Below are 15,828 nucleotides of genomic sequence, written 5' to 3' on the forward strand. Positions count from 1 at the left end.
GTGAGAAGGACTAGTAGAGGCATAGCCATCCCATGTCTATACCGCAAGTACACCAATTTTAACTAACCCCGCTTTAAATGAAGATGTAGTCTGATACACTACACGATGAACGTGCAGGAGGCCACATGCCTGCAGAGACTTACACTAGTCCTCATGGTGGTATGCAGATCTTCTTTACGTTGATTGATAAGGTTGGACATGGCCTCAAATCTGCCTTGGGGAAGAAAACCTCTGCCTGTTGTGGAGTCTAACATTATCCCTGTGAATTCTATCCTCTATGTAGGTGTTACCTGGGCCATCTCTGTGTTGATATTTAAGTGTAGGGTCATAAAGAGCTGGAGAATCCACCGAATGAAACTTTCCACCCGCTGAGGCAATTTACTTTGGACGAGCCACTCATGTAGCTATGGGTAAACTATCGTTTCCCGGTTTCTCAGACGGGCGGCAACAACTGCTAGGACCTTGGCGCTAGGTAGGTAGGTAATATTAATAATGGGAATTAAAAAAGGGAGAGGAGTTATTTAAGTTAAGCACTAGTATGGACACAAGAACAAATGAATATAAACTAGCCATCAACAAGTTTAGGCATGAAATTAGATGAAGGTTTCTAACCACCAGAGGAGTGAAGTTCTGGAACAGCCTCCCAGGGGAGCAGTGGGGGTAAAAAAACCTAACCGGCTTCAAGACTGAACTTGATAAGTTTATGGAGGAGACGGTATGATGAGACTGCCTACAATGGCATGTAGCCGATCTGTGACCACTAGCAGCAAATGTATCCAATGGGGAGGGCTCTGAGTTACTACAGATAATTCTTTCCCAGGTGACTGGCTGGAGGGTCTTGCCCACATGCTCAGGGTCTAACTGATCACCATATTTGGGGTCGGGAAGGAATTTTCCCTGGGTCAGACTGGCAGAGACCTGGCGGGGGGTGGGTGGGGTGGGGGTGGTTTCGCCTTCCTCTGCAGTATGGGGCACGGTTCACTTGCTGGTTTAAATTAGGGTAAATGGTGGATTCTCTGTCATTTGAAGTCTTTAAATAATGATTTGAACACTTCAGTAACTCAGCCAGAGGCTAGGGGTCTATTACAGTAGTGGGTGGGTGAGGTTCTGTGGCCGGAAAAGTGCAGGAGGTCAGACTAGATAATCATGATGGACCCTTCTGACAAAGTCTATGAGTCTAAAACTTTAGGTACTTTCTGTGTGTCGCTGTATGGAGATGTGGAAGCGGGCATCTTGCAGATTGAGAGTCACAAAACAGTCCTACAGATCTAGTGATGGAATTATAGAAGCTAGAGTTACCATTCTGAAGTGGAAGTAGAAGAAAGTATTGAGACCTTCTGTGATTTTAGGAAGTAATCAGAATAAAAACTCTTCCCCCTAAACTGCAGAGAACCTGCTTCTCTTGTGCTGAGAGACAGAAGTTACTCCACCTCCTGAGGAAACAGTCTCTCATCAGAGGGGTCCCTGAAAAGTGACGAGGAAAGGGGGTCATAAGTAGGGATAGCACGGAACTGCAGAGAATATCTGACTGAGACTATCTCTGAAACCTAGGGGTTGGATGTTCTTAGGTTCCATGACTCCAGGAAAAAAGGAATTCCCAAATGGCAGGGAGAGTGCACTGTTTATGGAGCAACTCTTGACCATTTTGATGTAGCTGTAGTGTGGGAGGAGAATATTGCAGAGGCTGAAGCACACAGCCTCCTTCTCGGAGGTACTGAGGCTCTCTGGTGTGAAAGGAACCTGATGACAGTCTGTCTGCTTGGTTCTTCCCTTTCCTTTTAGGAGCTGGTGCATAAACTCCAAGGGTTTCAACGGGGTCATGATGGACTATTATATGGAAAAGGGCCTAGGGGTGAGGGAGAAAGGTACCAGGACACATGCCTACTCTGATACCCACTAGGCAAGTATGAAGTCCTCGATTCATTTCTGACTAATAAGAGTGGAATATATGTGGATGAGCACTTGAAGAAGAACTAATGTGATCTAGCATGGGCTGTGTCATTTATTATGGTCTTAAGTAATAACTTAATTCCATGAGCTATTGTAACTGTACAATACGTATTTCACTCATGCAATGAAAACATTATGCTTTAATACTGTGTTGGTGCTGCTTTGCAGTGAATGAATTCCAGTGCAGTTTGGACTGCAATCCAGTCGCTTGTTTTTTCTCACATTTGAGGTCTTTGCACAGAGTCTCTGGTGGCAGAAAAACCACTGGGGGAGAGAAGGAGAATGGGCTGCAGTGACACAAAACTACACAAACATCCTTTCAACAGTAGAGAAGTAGAACCCCGGGCCAACATGTGCTGTTTGAAGAGGGATTTGGTGTTGATCCAGTGCATCCCCTGTGGAACTTAAAACTGCATTCTCCCCATCAGACCCCCAAGGGAGTTCAGGCAGTGCAAACATCCTGACTCCCTCGGAGTCAATGCCCTTGTGGGGAACAGGGACCAGACTGACACAGGAAGGTGCAGGTTGTTCTTCCCCATGCTGGCAAGGTTGATTATTAGAATACTGTGAGGATTACACTTTAATCAGCATTCCCACCCCCTAGTCTATAAATACAAGAAACTTGACTGAGAAATCTGAAATTGAAGTTGCTAATGTACAGTAAAGCACACCACAAAAATGCCTGATAAGGTACAATGGACGTCACATCTGTATTGCATTAGAGAACTCACTAGAAAAATGCACAAGTGGAATACAGTTGTATGCGTTTCAGCCTTACAGGGTGCATTTTGACTATGATGGAGCCAAAAACAGACGCTGCAAGCATTTACTAGCAATTATGCCTTTAAACAAGTTTACAAAATATAGCTGAAACAGAACTGAACAAAAGCCAATGCCTGTACCCAAATCCAAAGCCAGTTTGATATTCCCTAGGTTTCTTACCTAACATCATCTTTATCTTTTCTCTTGCCCTTCTTCTCAGTTAACAAGAGTTATGTACTGAAAGTGCTAAGATAAAGTAATGGTAAGGAGAATACTGCAAAAGGTATTTGAAAAGCAGAAGTAATTTACAACATGTCTGCTTTGTTTTACTTCCCAAGCCTTCCTGTTGTGAAAGGAAATTCATCTTTTTTGGCAGACTCCAGTCTTCTTAGGCCTCAGAGCTCCACAGAAGCATTCAAGTGCAGGCAAATGGATATGGGACTCGACAAGTACACTACAAGGAACATGGAATTAATGTTGGTTTTTGCTTTGGCTGTCATGTCTGAAGCATAAATAAAGCACCACACACTTGCTTGTGAAAAGTACCCCAGATGTAATACACAGAGTGCTCTGTGCTCTGGACCTTTCCTTGGGTGCACGCAGCCCAGAATGCAGTGGAAATGGCATGCTGACAATGGGTGGCGGGTGCAGACCCTGTGCCAGGGCTCTGCACACAATTTGCTTGTCAAGGAGCTGAGAGCCAGTGCAGCCCTTTAAAGCAGAAGTGCAGGGGGGTGGGATTGTGGATGGTCAATACTGGTGGGCTGCACAGAGCATAGATAAAGTCATCCAATGCCTTTGGAAAGCAGGGGGGTACTATCCCTCCCCATCGTCTGGAATAGCAGTCTCAGAGTAGCTTTGTGCTGCTTTCTGCAAGTTGGGAGCAAGGCTGTTCTGATCTCCAGTCATTTTGCAGGCATCCCCTGAGTCCACCCTCAAAGGACCCACTCACAGATCCAACCACAGAAAAACAAGTCAGGAGGGACACAAACAGCACCAATATAAAAAGAGCAAATGGGGAGAGAGGCAGGATAGCCAGCCGTGGCTAGCCCGAGGCAAACTTCTATCCCCAGCACACACCCCTTTCAGAAACGTTGTTAATTTAATTATTTATTGAATCCTTTTGAATCTCCCCTTTCTACGTCAAAACTTTTAACCATTTACCTTCTCACTCTTGCATTTGTTCTTTTCTTTCTTTGGTCACTACACTATTTTTCCTTTTCTCTCATACATATCTCATTATCTTTGCCTCTGTCTTTCTTCACTATCATGTTTTCTATATGATGTAATAATTGTTCTCTCCTTTCCCCCCCGCCATCTTTCTTTCTTCCACATTGTATTCTCTTCCTCCTTCCAACTTTCAATCCTCTTGCTATCCTTTCTTCCCACTCTCTCATGACCCCCGTTCCAAATCTCTGTGAAATCTCCCATTCTTAATCTTCTACCACACACACTCTGCTGCCTCTGCCGCCAAAAACTCTTTCTCTCCACACACAAGAACACGTACACTCTCTCTTTCATTCCTTGCATCCCCAAATCTCTCTCATGCACATGCTGCTCCCTTCTCCTCAAAACTAATCAAATGCCCAAACACATGCAGATTCCCGCAGAAACTGCACACACATACAGGCTCCTTCTACTCCTAGATACAGGATAAGAAGCTGCGCCTAGGTGAGTCTCCTTGTTTAGTCTGGGGCTGTATTACCTTTTATGTGGGTCCTCTGGGGAACTGGGTGTGGCCGCTGGTGGCTGCTGTCTTCAACACCTGTCTTTTCCCCAAAGGCACATTCAGGGAGATAGTCCCACACGGCTATCCAACCTTCCCCTTTCCTCAAGGGAAGTAATCAACATGTTCCCATGTTGATCATGGACAGATCATCCAATAGGACATGTTTTGATGGGATGTAAGAAAATCTTGCTGAACAAATCACTCTTATGCTACTGTCTGGCAATGCAGGCTAAACCCTCCACAGTGACCAGCCTCAGTTAAGAGTATCAGAAATATTCACAGTAGCAACGGGCTCTGTTGTAAACATATTTTACCATTGTATACAGTATAATTGCTCTGGGCTTTGATGGGCTACATCAACTATTAAGATGGTTTCAGTGTTTAAGCTCCCTTTGCATATGTCAATCAGACGAATTAAACATTAAAACTCAAAGTGCTTATTATATGTTAAAAACGTAGAATTTTTTTCACGTCATTTGTGGCATTAAATACAGTGGAGTCGCATCATACACGCATTTAACTTACGCAAATTCAACTACACGCACTCGGCAGAAAAAAAGAAAAAAAAACAATTTCAATAGTCCGCCCACCATTCTACTCAATGAGCGTATGCCCCGGAGTGAGCATGAGAAGGGAGACGTGAATCTGCTGTTCCCTCAGTCGGTCTCAGTTTCCGCGTGCCTCTCATAGTGTGAGCATCTCACCGCGCTGAGTGTGATTCTAATGTTTAAAGATACGTATTTTTCGTACAACATGGCCCCTAAACGCAAGCCAACTACTTCATCTGGTGCTCAGCCGAAGAAACAGTGATCTGTTCCAACGCTGGAGGAAAAACTGGCTGTGTGTTGGACTTATTGAGAGACGCTATGTCGGTCTCCAACATGGCACGTAAATATGACCACATGAATCTAACATCCATGCCATCAAGATTCGAGAGAGAGAAATTCGTCAAGCCGTGGCATCAAGTGCTCCAATAACTGCTAAGGTGATGAGCCAGGAGTGTGATAAGACTTTAGTAAAGACTGAAAAGGCATTAAACTTATGGCTGGAAGACATGAACCGTAAACGTGTGCCTATCGATGGCAACATGTTGCAAGAAAAGGCTCTTAGCCTCTACGCACTGTTCAAACCTCCCGCCAAAGAGGGACAGCCTTCTGATGAGAAGGAATTAAAAGCCAGCCAACGTTGGCTTAACAGTTTTAGGAACCGCTTCAACCTCAAAAACATGCAGACTACTGGTGAAGCTGCATCTGCCAATGAAGAGGTAGCAAAAGCCTGCCCCGAACAACTAAAGAAAATCATAGCAGAAAAGGGCTATGTTCCGGAACAAGTTTTTAATGCTGACGAGACTGGGCTCTTCTGGAAAAAAATGCCTAATCGCACTTGCATTTTGAAATAAGAAAGACAAGCCCCTGGCTTCAAAGCAGCTAAAGACCATGTGACTGTGTTTTTTTGTGGCAATGCGGCTGGACATTTAATAAAGCCGGGCTTGCTAAACAGGGCTGCAAATCCCCGTGGCCTAAAAGGCAAGAACAAAAATCTCCTGCCTGTGTTCTGGCAATCAAATAAAAAGGCTTGGGTGACAGCAGCATTATTTCTGGATTGGTTCCACAAGTGTTTCATTCCAGAGGTCAAGCGGTACCTCGAAGAGAAAGGACTTGACTTTAAAGTGTTGCTGATCGTAAACAATGCTCCTGGCCAACCTGAGGCACTCCAGTTTGCGCATAACGACGTTGAAGTTGTCTTTCTCCTCCCAATACCACCTCCATCCTCCAACCTCTCGACCAAGGCGTGATTTGCTGTTTCAAGGCCACGTACACGAGGCTTACGTTCTCACGGATACGTAGCGCTATGGATGCTGATCCCAATCTTAATGTGATGGGGTGTTGGAAATCCTTCAACTTTGCCGATTGCATCACTTATATTAAACAGGCAATAGATGCAATCAAGCCTGAAACAGTCAATGCATGTTGGTGAAACCTATGGAAAGAATGTGTGAATGATTTTAAGGGTTTCCCAACCATTGACAAAGAAGTGAAATGGATTGTTCAGGTGGCCAGGCAAGTGGGTAGTGATGGCTTTGTCGATATCCTTGAGGAAGAAATTGAAGAATTAATTGTGGGCCACAGAGAAACAATGGCTAATGAAGAGTTAGAGGCACCGATAAAATCGTCTACAGAAGACGAGATGATGACAACTAACAGGAAGAGCCAGCAAGTTGGAATTTTCATAAAATTGCTGAAGTGTTCCAAGCAGCGAAACACTTCAATGATTTAATTTCTGAATACGATCCCTCTATGGAATGAAGCCTCAAAATCACACGTAGTATTACGGATGATTTGAGACCGTATCAAGAAATGTTTGAGCAGCTCAAGAGTCAACAGCGACAGTTGCTGATCACCATGTTTTTCAACCACTAGCAGATAAGCCTACACAATCAACTTCTCAAGCTGAACCAGAGCCAACCACTTTGTCTACAACTCGCTCTCCGTCACCCAAGCTCTCTGTCACCTCCATCTCCTGGATCAACATCAAGCCCTGACAACCCCCCAGTAGTGTTGTCAGGGGAAGAGGAAGACTAATAATCGGAGTGTGTACAGCGCCCATCTTCATCATCTCATCGTTCATCATATGGGCGCTGTACTAATCATCATCGTCATCATTCATCATTGTCACACCACCATTGTCATAGTCGTCGTATCACCATTATCATTGTCGTTGTAGAGTAGCAAGAATATCCAGGATGAATGGTGAGTGTTTAGGTTTACTGTCTTCCTTTTTTATTCTTTCATTCTTCCGTCTCTCTTTCTCTCTCTATGTAATTAAAAATACTGTAAAATTATATTTTGCACATGTATTCTTTATTATATACTGTACAATACTGTATACATTATACATATTACCGTTCAGAGTTGTACAGTATACGTAAAACCATGTACAGTATACTGTACTTTATGCGCGATTTAAGGGATTTTCAAGGGTAATTTTGACTATACGCGATTTTCGCCTTACGTGCTGACTTTAGAACCTAACCCCCGGATAAGATGCGACTCCGCTGTAAACAGTAAGGGTCTTATTTGGACAATATAGAGATCAGAAAGGATGTAACTGAAACAAGGCAAGGTTACTATTCTTTCAGGAGCAATATTCTGGCAATATACAAAGTAATAAGGGATGTTCATCCCATTTCTATATTTTTCAGTGGGCCAATACATTTTCTAGGCAGTTGCCCTGTCGAAGACTCATAAAGCATTCTGTAGTGGTTGAGACGAAAGCATTCATGTCAAACACAAAGGACCAAATGATTTCAGAGCACGTGTGACTTACTATATATTATATATTAAAACAAAATATGATATAAGCTGTTGCTTTCTGATATACAGAGCTCTGATGGTGACTCTTGTTCTGCTGACAGACCACTCTTTTGATGGGTTTGTAGATTATTATAGTTTTTTGTCCTCCACTATTGAGGAGGTGGATCCTAAGTACTCTCTTTGCTGGCTTCGTTCTCAGAGATGAGCCTGGTTTATGGATGGTCTGAAACAAATGAAGCGAGAGGGAGATGGCTAGAGAACCAGTGGTGGAAATCTTGCGCTGAGACTGACCAGCTGTAGCATAAATATTTCTTTTTAACTCCTATGCTACTGCTGTGCAGGAGGCAAAGAGACGATTATTTTTCTCCACCACAGTATCCGCAACATCTAAGACAGCAGAATTGACCTGTGTGACAGAGAGTCTGGTACATCTGGGTGGTTTCTGCTCGGTAGCTGGTCTGAGTCCCTCCTGTTGTGAGGAAATTGTTTGCTATTCTGCAGACAAGACTGATCAGATTAGGGATAGGCTGTTTGCTTTTGTGGTGATTGAGCCTGGTCTTGAGGAAACAAAGGCCTTGTCTTCTCTGCTGGAGTTTCAGCCAGTAATACTCCCTGAGGTACTGGAAGTGTTGGGAGAACTTTGTCCTGCAACCTGTCGTTTGGATTCACGTCCTTCCTTGCTGGGGAAGGCCAGTGAGGAAGCGCGGATCTCCTTATTTGTGGAGATTGTCAGCACCTCTTTTAGAGAGGGCAGGCTGCCTATTGTTTTGGAGGAAACAGGAGTGCAGCCTTTGCTCAAGAAGTCATCACGGTGTGCTGACAATCTTGCTAATTATCAACAAGTATCACATCTTTCCTTTCTAGGTAGGATTGTGGGAAGGTTGTGACAAGACAATTCTCACCGTGTCTAGATGCCTGTGATCTCCTTGACCCTTATCAATCTGGGTATTGACCTGGCTATGACACAAAGACTGCCCTGGTGCATTGGTCAGTGATCTCCTGGCGACGGATGAAAACCCGGATTCCATGCTGGTATCATTAGATCTATCAGCTGCCTTTAATATGGTTGATCACGAAGTGCTGCTGACTTGCCTGAGGACCTGTTGAGAATGCACCAGGCCACTTTTCAGTGTTTTGTTCTCTTCTCTCAGCAGATAGCTGTGGACAATAGCGTCTCTTCCTGAGCAGCTTGGTGGGGTGCTGCAGGGTGGCATTCTGTCACCTCTCTTGTTCAACATGCATAAAAGGCCACTAGGAACATTGTAAGGGGGCATGGGGCTCAGTGTTTTCAGTATGCCGATGACTCCCAACTGTATGTCTCTATCTTGTCTCATTTGGAACTATGCCATTCAGCACCTCAATCACTGTTTGAGAGCAAGCTGTCTGGAGCTCAACCCAGATCATACTGAGGTGATGAAGGTGGGTTGGGGGATGTCGCTGGAGAACTGGGAGGAGGTAATATCAACCCCTTCCATTGGAACAGTATGTCTGCCATTAGTTGATATTATTCACACCTTAGGAGTGATTCTACAGCCCATGCTGCTGTTTGACGATCATGTTACAGCCATGACCCAGTTTGCGTCTAACTAGGAGGTTGCAGCCTTTTCTTTCAGACACAGACCTTGTCACTGTTATCTGTGCTTTCTGTCACCTCAAGATCAGACAACGACAATGCACTCTACATGGGGCTACACCTTAAAACTATTTGGAGACTGAAGCTGGTGTAGAATGCAGTGGTTTGCTTATTGAACAGGACATTTCACTGGGGGCACATGGCCAGAGTGATCCAGGATCTGTGCTGCCTGCCCATGTGTCTCTGGGTGGAGTTTAAGGTGTTGGTTATGACCTATAAAACCCTACATGGCTTGGAGCTGGCCTACCTGAGGGACTGGACTCCATGCTATACTGCCACAGCTGTGGTTAACAGGAGCACTCAGACTGGATCCAGCTCATTATAAAAGAGAGGGGAGCTGTTGGCAGGATGTTCTGTCAGCTCTGAGACTCTGAAACTTGCTCCCTCCTGGTCTGAAATAGCAACATTTGGTGGCTTTCCAGGCATGCTGCAAAAGACATCTGTTTGATGTGCTTCTGGAGAAGGCTGTGGATATGCTTCAGAGATGATGAAGGTAGTAGGTGGCTGGCTGGCCAGCCAAATTCCTGCAGAACTGATTTTAATGGTGCTGAGGTATAATATAATTGCACGGCTGTATCATTAATTATGTTAGGGTGCCTAGACCTTTGGTTAGACATCTTTATTATTTTAAATCTAAGTAAAAATATATTAAAATATACAAAACACAAAGGACCAATCCTTAGGACCATACATTGATGACCTGGTAAAATGTTGGATGGTGAAAGACAAAAACATTTTGTTGGTACTCAATAAATTAGTATTAATAATAATTAGTAATAAAATCCCTATCTAGACCAGAGATCTGTGGCATTATTTTGCCTACTAAATGCCATCATACCAGGAAAATGTTTTTATTACTATTAAGTACCCAGATGATACCAAGCTAGGTGATCGAGAGACATTAAATAAATAACACAAGCCAAGGAAAGTTGATCAGGAAAAGGCACGGCTTCCCCCTTAAAGTTCTTAACTCCAATGATATGTATTTCAGCATAGAGTCTCCAATCAAACTTCACACCACTATGGGTGAATACAACAGCAACTCATACCACGTCTCTCAAAAACCCACTGCAGAGTAAACAAATGTTATATAATTATTCAAAAGTCTTTCCATCTTATAGAGGTATGTGTTTTTTTTTTAAAAAAACAAAACAATATAAACAATGGCATTTTACAACAGAATGAAATGCGGTCCACAGCTGGGACAGGTGCTGTGTTTTGCCAAGCTGTTATCAGTGATATTCCACGATTGGATATGGACAATTTGACAGAGAAGGAGAGCATATCTTTTTCTGCATTATTCAAATACTTCAGATGCTTGGCCCAAATACAAAAGTGACACACTACAAAAACATTTGCAGCTGCAGGAGCAATCAAACTATTGCAATATTTTCATTAGACTGACCATTTCAGCACAAATCATAGGGGTTTTATTTATAGCCTTTCTATACAGTGTTCTCTTATGATAACGAAACTGAAAAACTGGAGAAAATTTCCTATGACTCCTGAAAGCCGTGGCTTACCTGGCTCCACTTCATGCCATCCACTTGACTGACTGCCACTTCCTGGAGAGCGCCCTTGGCTTGTATAAAATGGCTCTTCACCAGGACTGTCCATTTCATCCTCCACAGATTTGAGGCGTTTTGTAGAGCTGAAACAGCAAAACATACAATACTGTATATGCTGAAAGGATACAAAGGTATTTCTCTATTGGTATATTTCTCGGTAGCATGGGAAGAGACCAACGGGGTTAAATTTAGTGACATTGAAACTGATAGAGTTAAGGCATTGACTTGGGAGAGGTTCCTGTTCTATTCACTCTTCCCCACAAAGCTGAATCTATGTTCCTCAGTCCTGATCTACTTTTTTCAGACTTGAGGCTGCCTTACACCAGAATTGTCAGACTTTCTGAACTGTGCCAAGCTCCATGCTGATTTTGTGACACAGAACAACCTCCAATAAAGACTAAGCTGAGATCACCAAACTCATTCCAAACTGGAACCAAAGATATTTCAAAATTTAGATTTTCACAGGTGGAAGGCTAGAACCTTATGGAAAGCATGCTGAAGTCAACAGAAAGACTCCCATTGACTTCAGTGGGTTTTGTACCATTAATTCACTGTGTCACCAGCTATCAAATAGTTAATATTAAACAGATATGGTACTGACAGGCAGACCCTCATTTAAACTACCTTGTTTTCTCCTTATCTTACTGTGAATTCCATATACTCCCTTTGTATGCATTTTTTATATTTTCAATGCTTTCTTTTCCTAAAGAAAAATCCAATGGCAGCAAACCCAGCTTATGGCAACCCTACAATAATAAGCACATGAGTGATGGCAAAAGATGGAAAAGATATTTCAGTTTTACATTGTCACAGGTTATTTTAAACAAGAATAAAAATTTTACCCTGTACCTAATTTGTGCAATGCCTGATGTAGAACATAGTCTTTGGATGCCGCCACACGTTTTTTTAAAAAAAAGAACAAAAAGCTTGCTGATTAATGCCAACACTGAAAGGCTCCCATACAACACTTATCATATACAATACCTCCCCCACAATCCAACCCAGGCGAAAGGCTGAGAGATGGGAGAATCCTGACACTGCGCTCTGAAGGTCAACTGACAGAAAGTGTGGCAGAGTGGTAGGGAAATGAATTCCAGTTCCAAGGGCCCACAATCTTGGCTAAGTTTGGAATAATGAGATGTACAGAATGCTCTAGAATATTATTGTGAATTTGTCCTAACACATTTTTCTAGAACTTATGTCTATTGCCAGCTCTTTATTCTGTGGGGTCAATTCCACCAGCAGTGTGTAAGGGATTCAAGAAAAGGCCTACCTGCCTAAATGTCCCATAGGTAAACAAGAATAGACTCCTTTGTGTATCAGGGATGTACTTCGATGGATATAAAACATTCCATTGGCATAATTCCCATTGAGCTAAATCTTCCAGCCTTCACTCAGGCAAAACTCACTTTAACTTCACCCTTAGTTCTGCCTGAGTAAGAGCTGCAGGGTTTGGGAGTTCTGTATGCAAAGCTGAAGGGAGACAATGTTTTATGGTATGTATGGAATGCAGGTTGTGCCATAACTTATTTAAAAGAATCGGTATATGTCGGTTGGGGAAATTCTATGTGTACAATACAATTACTGCCTGATAGAGCCACTGAGTCTGTGTATTTAAGGAATACTTTTTTTCTAACTGGGAACAACCTAATGAGAGAAAAACAAACATATTAGCGAGTTATTAACTACTGGTGATGTTTATAATTAGCTCCTTATCAGTGCTAGCTATTTGCAGAAGAATAGAAGAGTGACAACTGAGCTTTTAAGTGACACTAATAACCTGCCTTTTTCACTCCTGGAGTCACAACAAAACTCTTCCTGGGAGTGATTCTAATGATGAGCACTGCACATAGAGTATGCCAAACACATGTGAAAAAACTAACAGCACAAACTTTTAAATTGATTACTGCCACATGTAATGAGAACCATATTTGCTAAGCTTCAGAATGCTGACTGAGCTCATGTGTACAGAATGTTCTTTCAATCACTGCGAACTATAAGCTAAAAGAAAAGGAGTACTTGTGGCACCTTAGAGACTAACAAATAAGCTAAAAGTTATTGCTAGGAGACTCTACATGCTTTTGTAGAAAAAAAAACAGCTACATTCAAAAGATACGTTTTTTTTTAACGGTGTGCTTGCTTTTTGCAAAGCTGGTGGCGCTGCAGACTGAGATCAGAACCTAAAAGAACTCCAGGCAGAAGTTAGAATTTCTTGTCATGTCTTCGAAATAACTGATCATTTTGGCTGGCGGACAAACAAAAATCAGTTTGGTTCCTTAACAGTGTTCAAGATGGCAATGGTGACTAGGCTTATTTATAAATTCAATCTCTTGTATGGTTAAAGTAAAAAGACAGAGTAAAAAATATCCTTGTCTGCTAGTTTGCACCTAAGATATGCAATCGGACTTGATAGTAGCCTGCATCAAAAATTCAGTTGTTTCATTAAATCACAAAATTGTTAAAGCCACACCAAAATGTGAATGAATTAAAGCCAGGTCTTCAACACTATGTTAGTTTCACAGCTAACACTTTTATGTATACACAATAAATATAAGTTTTATCTGAAGTCTGGTGTCCAGTCTCTTTTCCTTCTATGCAATGCCGACAAGAAATATCTCCATGAAAAATACTCAGTGACATTATCATAGGAGGACATTATGTTTCATTTTGGTCCTGATTCTCCTCTTACTTATACCAGTGCAACTCTACTGATTTCAATGGAATTACCTGTGATTGTAAACAATGTAAGTGAGAAAAGAATCAGGGCCTGTGTGTCTCTCTGCAGCTTTTTTCAAAGCTGGACTTTAAGTATAGAGCTTTAATATAGATTGAGATAGACACTCAGATTTGTGATTCTGAAAAGACTCACCATCCCGTCCCCACCAGAACACATCAAACAATGTAAGTACAAAACAATAATTTCCATATGAGCATTAATCGTAATCTGGGTTTCACAAGTAACCCAATAGCATACACATATCAAATTACCTGGTAGAGGATGTGCTAGGTAAAGACCTCCTCATTGCTCCTGGGCTCATGCTATAGTACGAAGAACTTTCCAAATCTGAGAGGGAGAAATTTGGGCCTGTTCCTGCAGCTATTGGTGCTAGGGAAACAAAAGAAATTAAAGTCAGTAAGTCATGTGAATAAGGACTCAATTATATATCAACACCCAAAGTGAACTGACACTGTAATCAGGAACATTTTACCACTATATGATGCCCTCTGGGGCAGGAAGTCTCTTTTTTGGTCTGTTTGTACAACACCTCGCACAATGCAGTCCTGGTCCCCGCCTAGGACTCCTAAGTACTACAATAATAAAAATAAATAATAATAATCATATAATATAATAAAGACGTTCCTATTTTCTTTTCAGGTCAGTCTTTTCTGTACTGGCAATTCTCATTGTTTGCAGCAAGAATCTTGGATTCCTTTAAGAAACTGCTGCCATATTGTAATCTTCTTAATAACATCTCTTGGAACGTACTTCCTTATTAGGCACAGTGCTGAGTAGTGGACATGTTGCGCCATCCCTACAGTATGCCTGGCCCAGTCTACGAGCTTCTGTAGACGGGGAAGGGGCACTGGTGCCACCTCTTCCCAAGACCTTTGGGAATACTGTGTGAACCCAGATGTACATAGAGGTTACAGTCTCTATACTCCTGGAGCATAGGAGCTATGACTGACCAAGACCGCTAAGCGAAGTATGCCAGGGGCTGAGACTCCTTGTGTTCCTCTCTGCCTCTGTGCGGAGGCCAGAGACAATTTGCCTCATTATATTATTATCCAACAAATGTTTTCTATTGTTCTTTATTCCCACCAGCATGCATGGTTTTCTGTAAGGACCACCACTGCTATAACTCACCTGACTTTAATACGCTTGCCTAGAGTACTGTTTTTACACTAAGGTATTACGAGAGTTCCTTTTCCAAAAGTTTACAGGCATAGGGCTGTGAACTCCCACGTGTTGAGCAATATGGAACAAATGAGAATGCTGTAACTAATATAAAACTGAGCCGGCAAGGTCTTCCTCATTGAAATCCACTGCATGTGATACCATGCCCACTGTCACCATTCCAGTGCCCTGACCTTTACAGGACATTCTGCTTTATGGACCAAGATTGATTGTCTGTCCCATTCCACAATCTGATTAAAATTACCCTGTTGCCCAAGATAAATCTGTTTGGCACAGGATATATTATCTGAAAACTCTGATTCACAGGGATTTTCCTGGTGCCACACAATGATACTGAGCCAAATTTACTCTTGTGTCAGTTGGAACAACTCTACTGAAATCAATAGACCTGTGCTTGCTCCTACCAGGGAGGAACTGAGCCTAATATTAAACACATGAAATATTTCACTCTTGTGGGCATCAGTGAGGAAATCAAGATTGGATGGTTGAGATATCTTGCACCAATAACCTGGCATACCAAGGGTGAAATACGGGACCAAATGAAGCCACTGGGAGTTCTGCCTTTGATTTCAATAGAGTCAGGATTTCACCCCAAGTTTTAGGGAAGAAGCACTGCTGGATTTGACAGATGAAGAATATAACTTTGCAGCTGCCTCATTCTCCTCACAATTAAATTGGCAATCTAGAGCAAAGATCTTTTAAGAAAGTAGATCAACACTGAGACAGACTGGGAATGACATGGACAGCAAGTAACAGATTTTTAAAAGCATAGGGTGGAAAGCACACAATGCTATTAAAACTTAAGAAAATCTGGAACGATCATTAAAAGGGATTAATTTGGGAAGTAATTTACGGCAAGAACACCAAACTCCTTTGTTGTCTTCCTTTAACTAAAATATGTTTCCTGTGCACTGGCTGTATGCGAGGGCGGGCGTTTTTTTTAAAGAAAAATTAAA

At 42.3% G+C, this 15,828-nt stretch overlaps 1 protein-coding gene across 9 annotated transcripts in view; it reads right to left on the reverse strand.

Moving 5' to 3' along the window:
- The window catches only part of NFIA (nuclear factor I A), a 450,646-nt gene that overhangs the window by 78,518 nt on the left and 356,300 nt on the right, over window positions 1–15,828 (reverse strand). For all 9 annotated transcript variants that reach the window (XM_074961629.1, XM_074961628.1, XM_074961625.1 and 6 more), the window contains exons 5-6: window positions 13,945–14,062; window positions 10,912–11,039 (exon numbers count right to left, since the gene is read on the reverse strand). In XM_074961629.1, the coding sequence (XP_074817730.1) occupies window positions 10,912–11,039; window positions 13,945–14,062 (246 nt within the window). The remainder of the gene's footprint in view (window positions 1–10,911; window positions 11,040–13,944; window positions 14,063–15,828) is intronic.

The sequence above is a fragment of the Natator depressus genome, chromosome 8 (genome assembly GCF_965152275.1).
Source record: "Natator depressus isolate rNatDep1 chromosome 8, rNatDep2.hap1, whole genome shotgun sequence".
NCBI classification, from domain to species: domain Eukaryota; kingdom Metazoa; phylum Chordata; order Testudines; family Cheloniidae; genus Natator; species Natator depressus.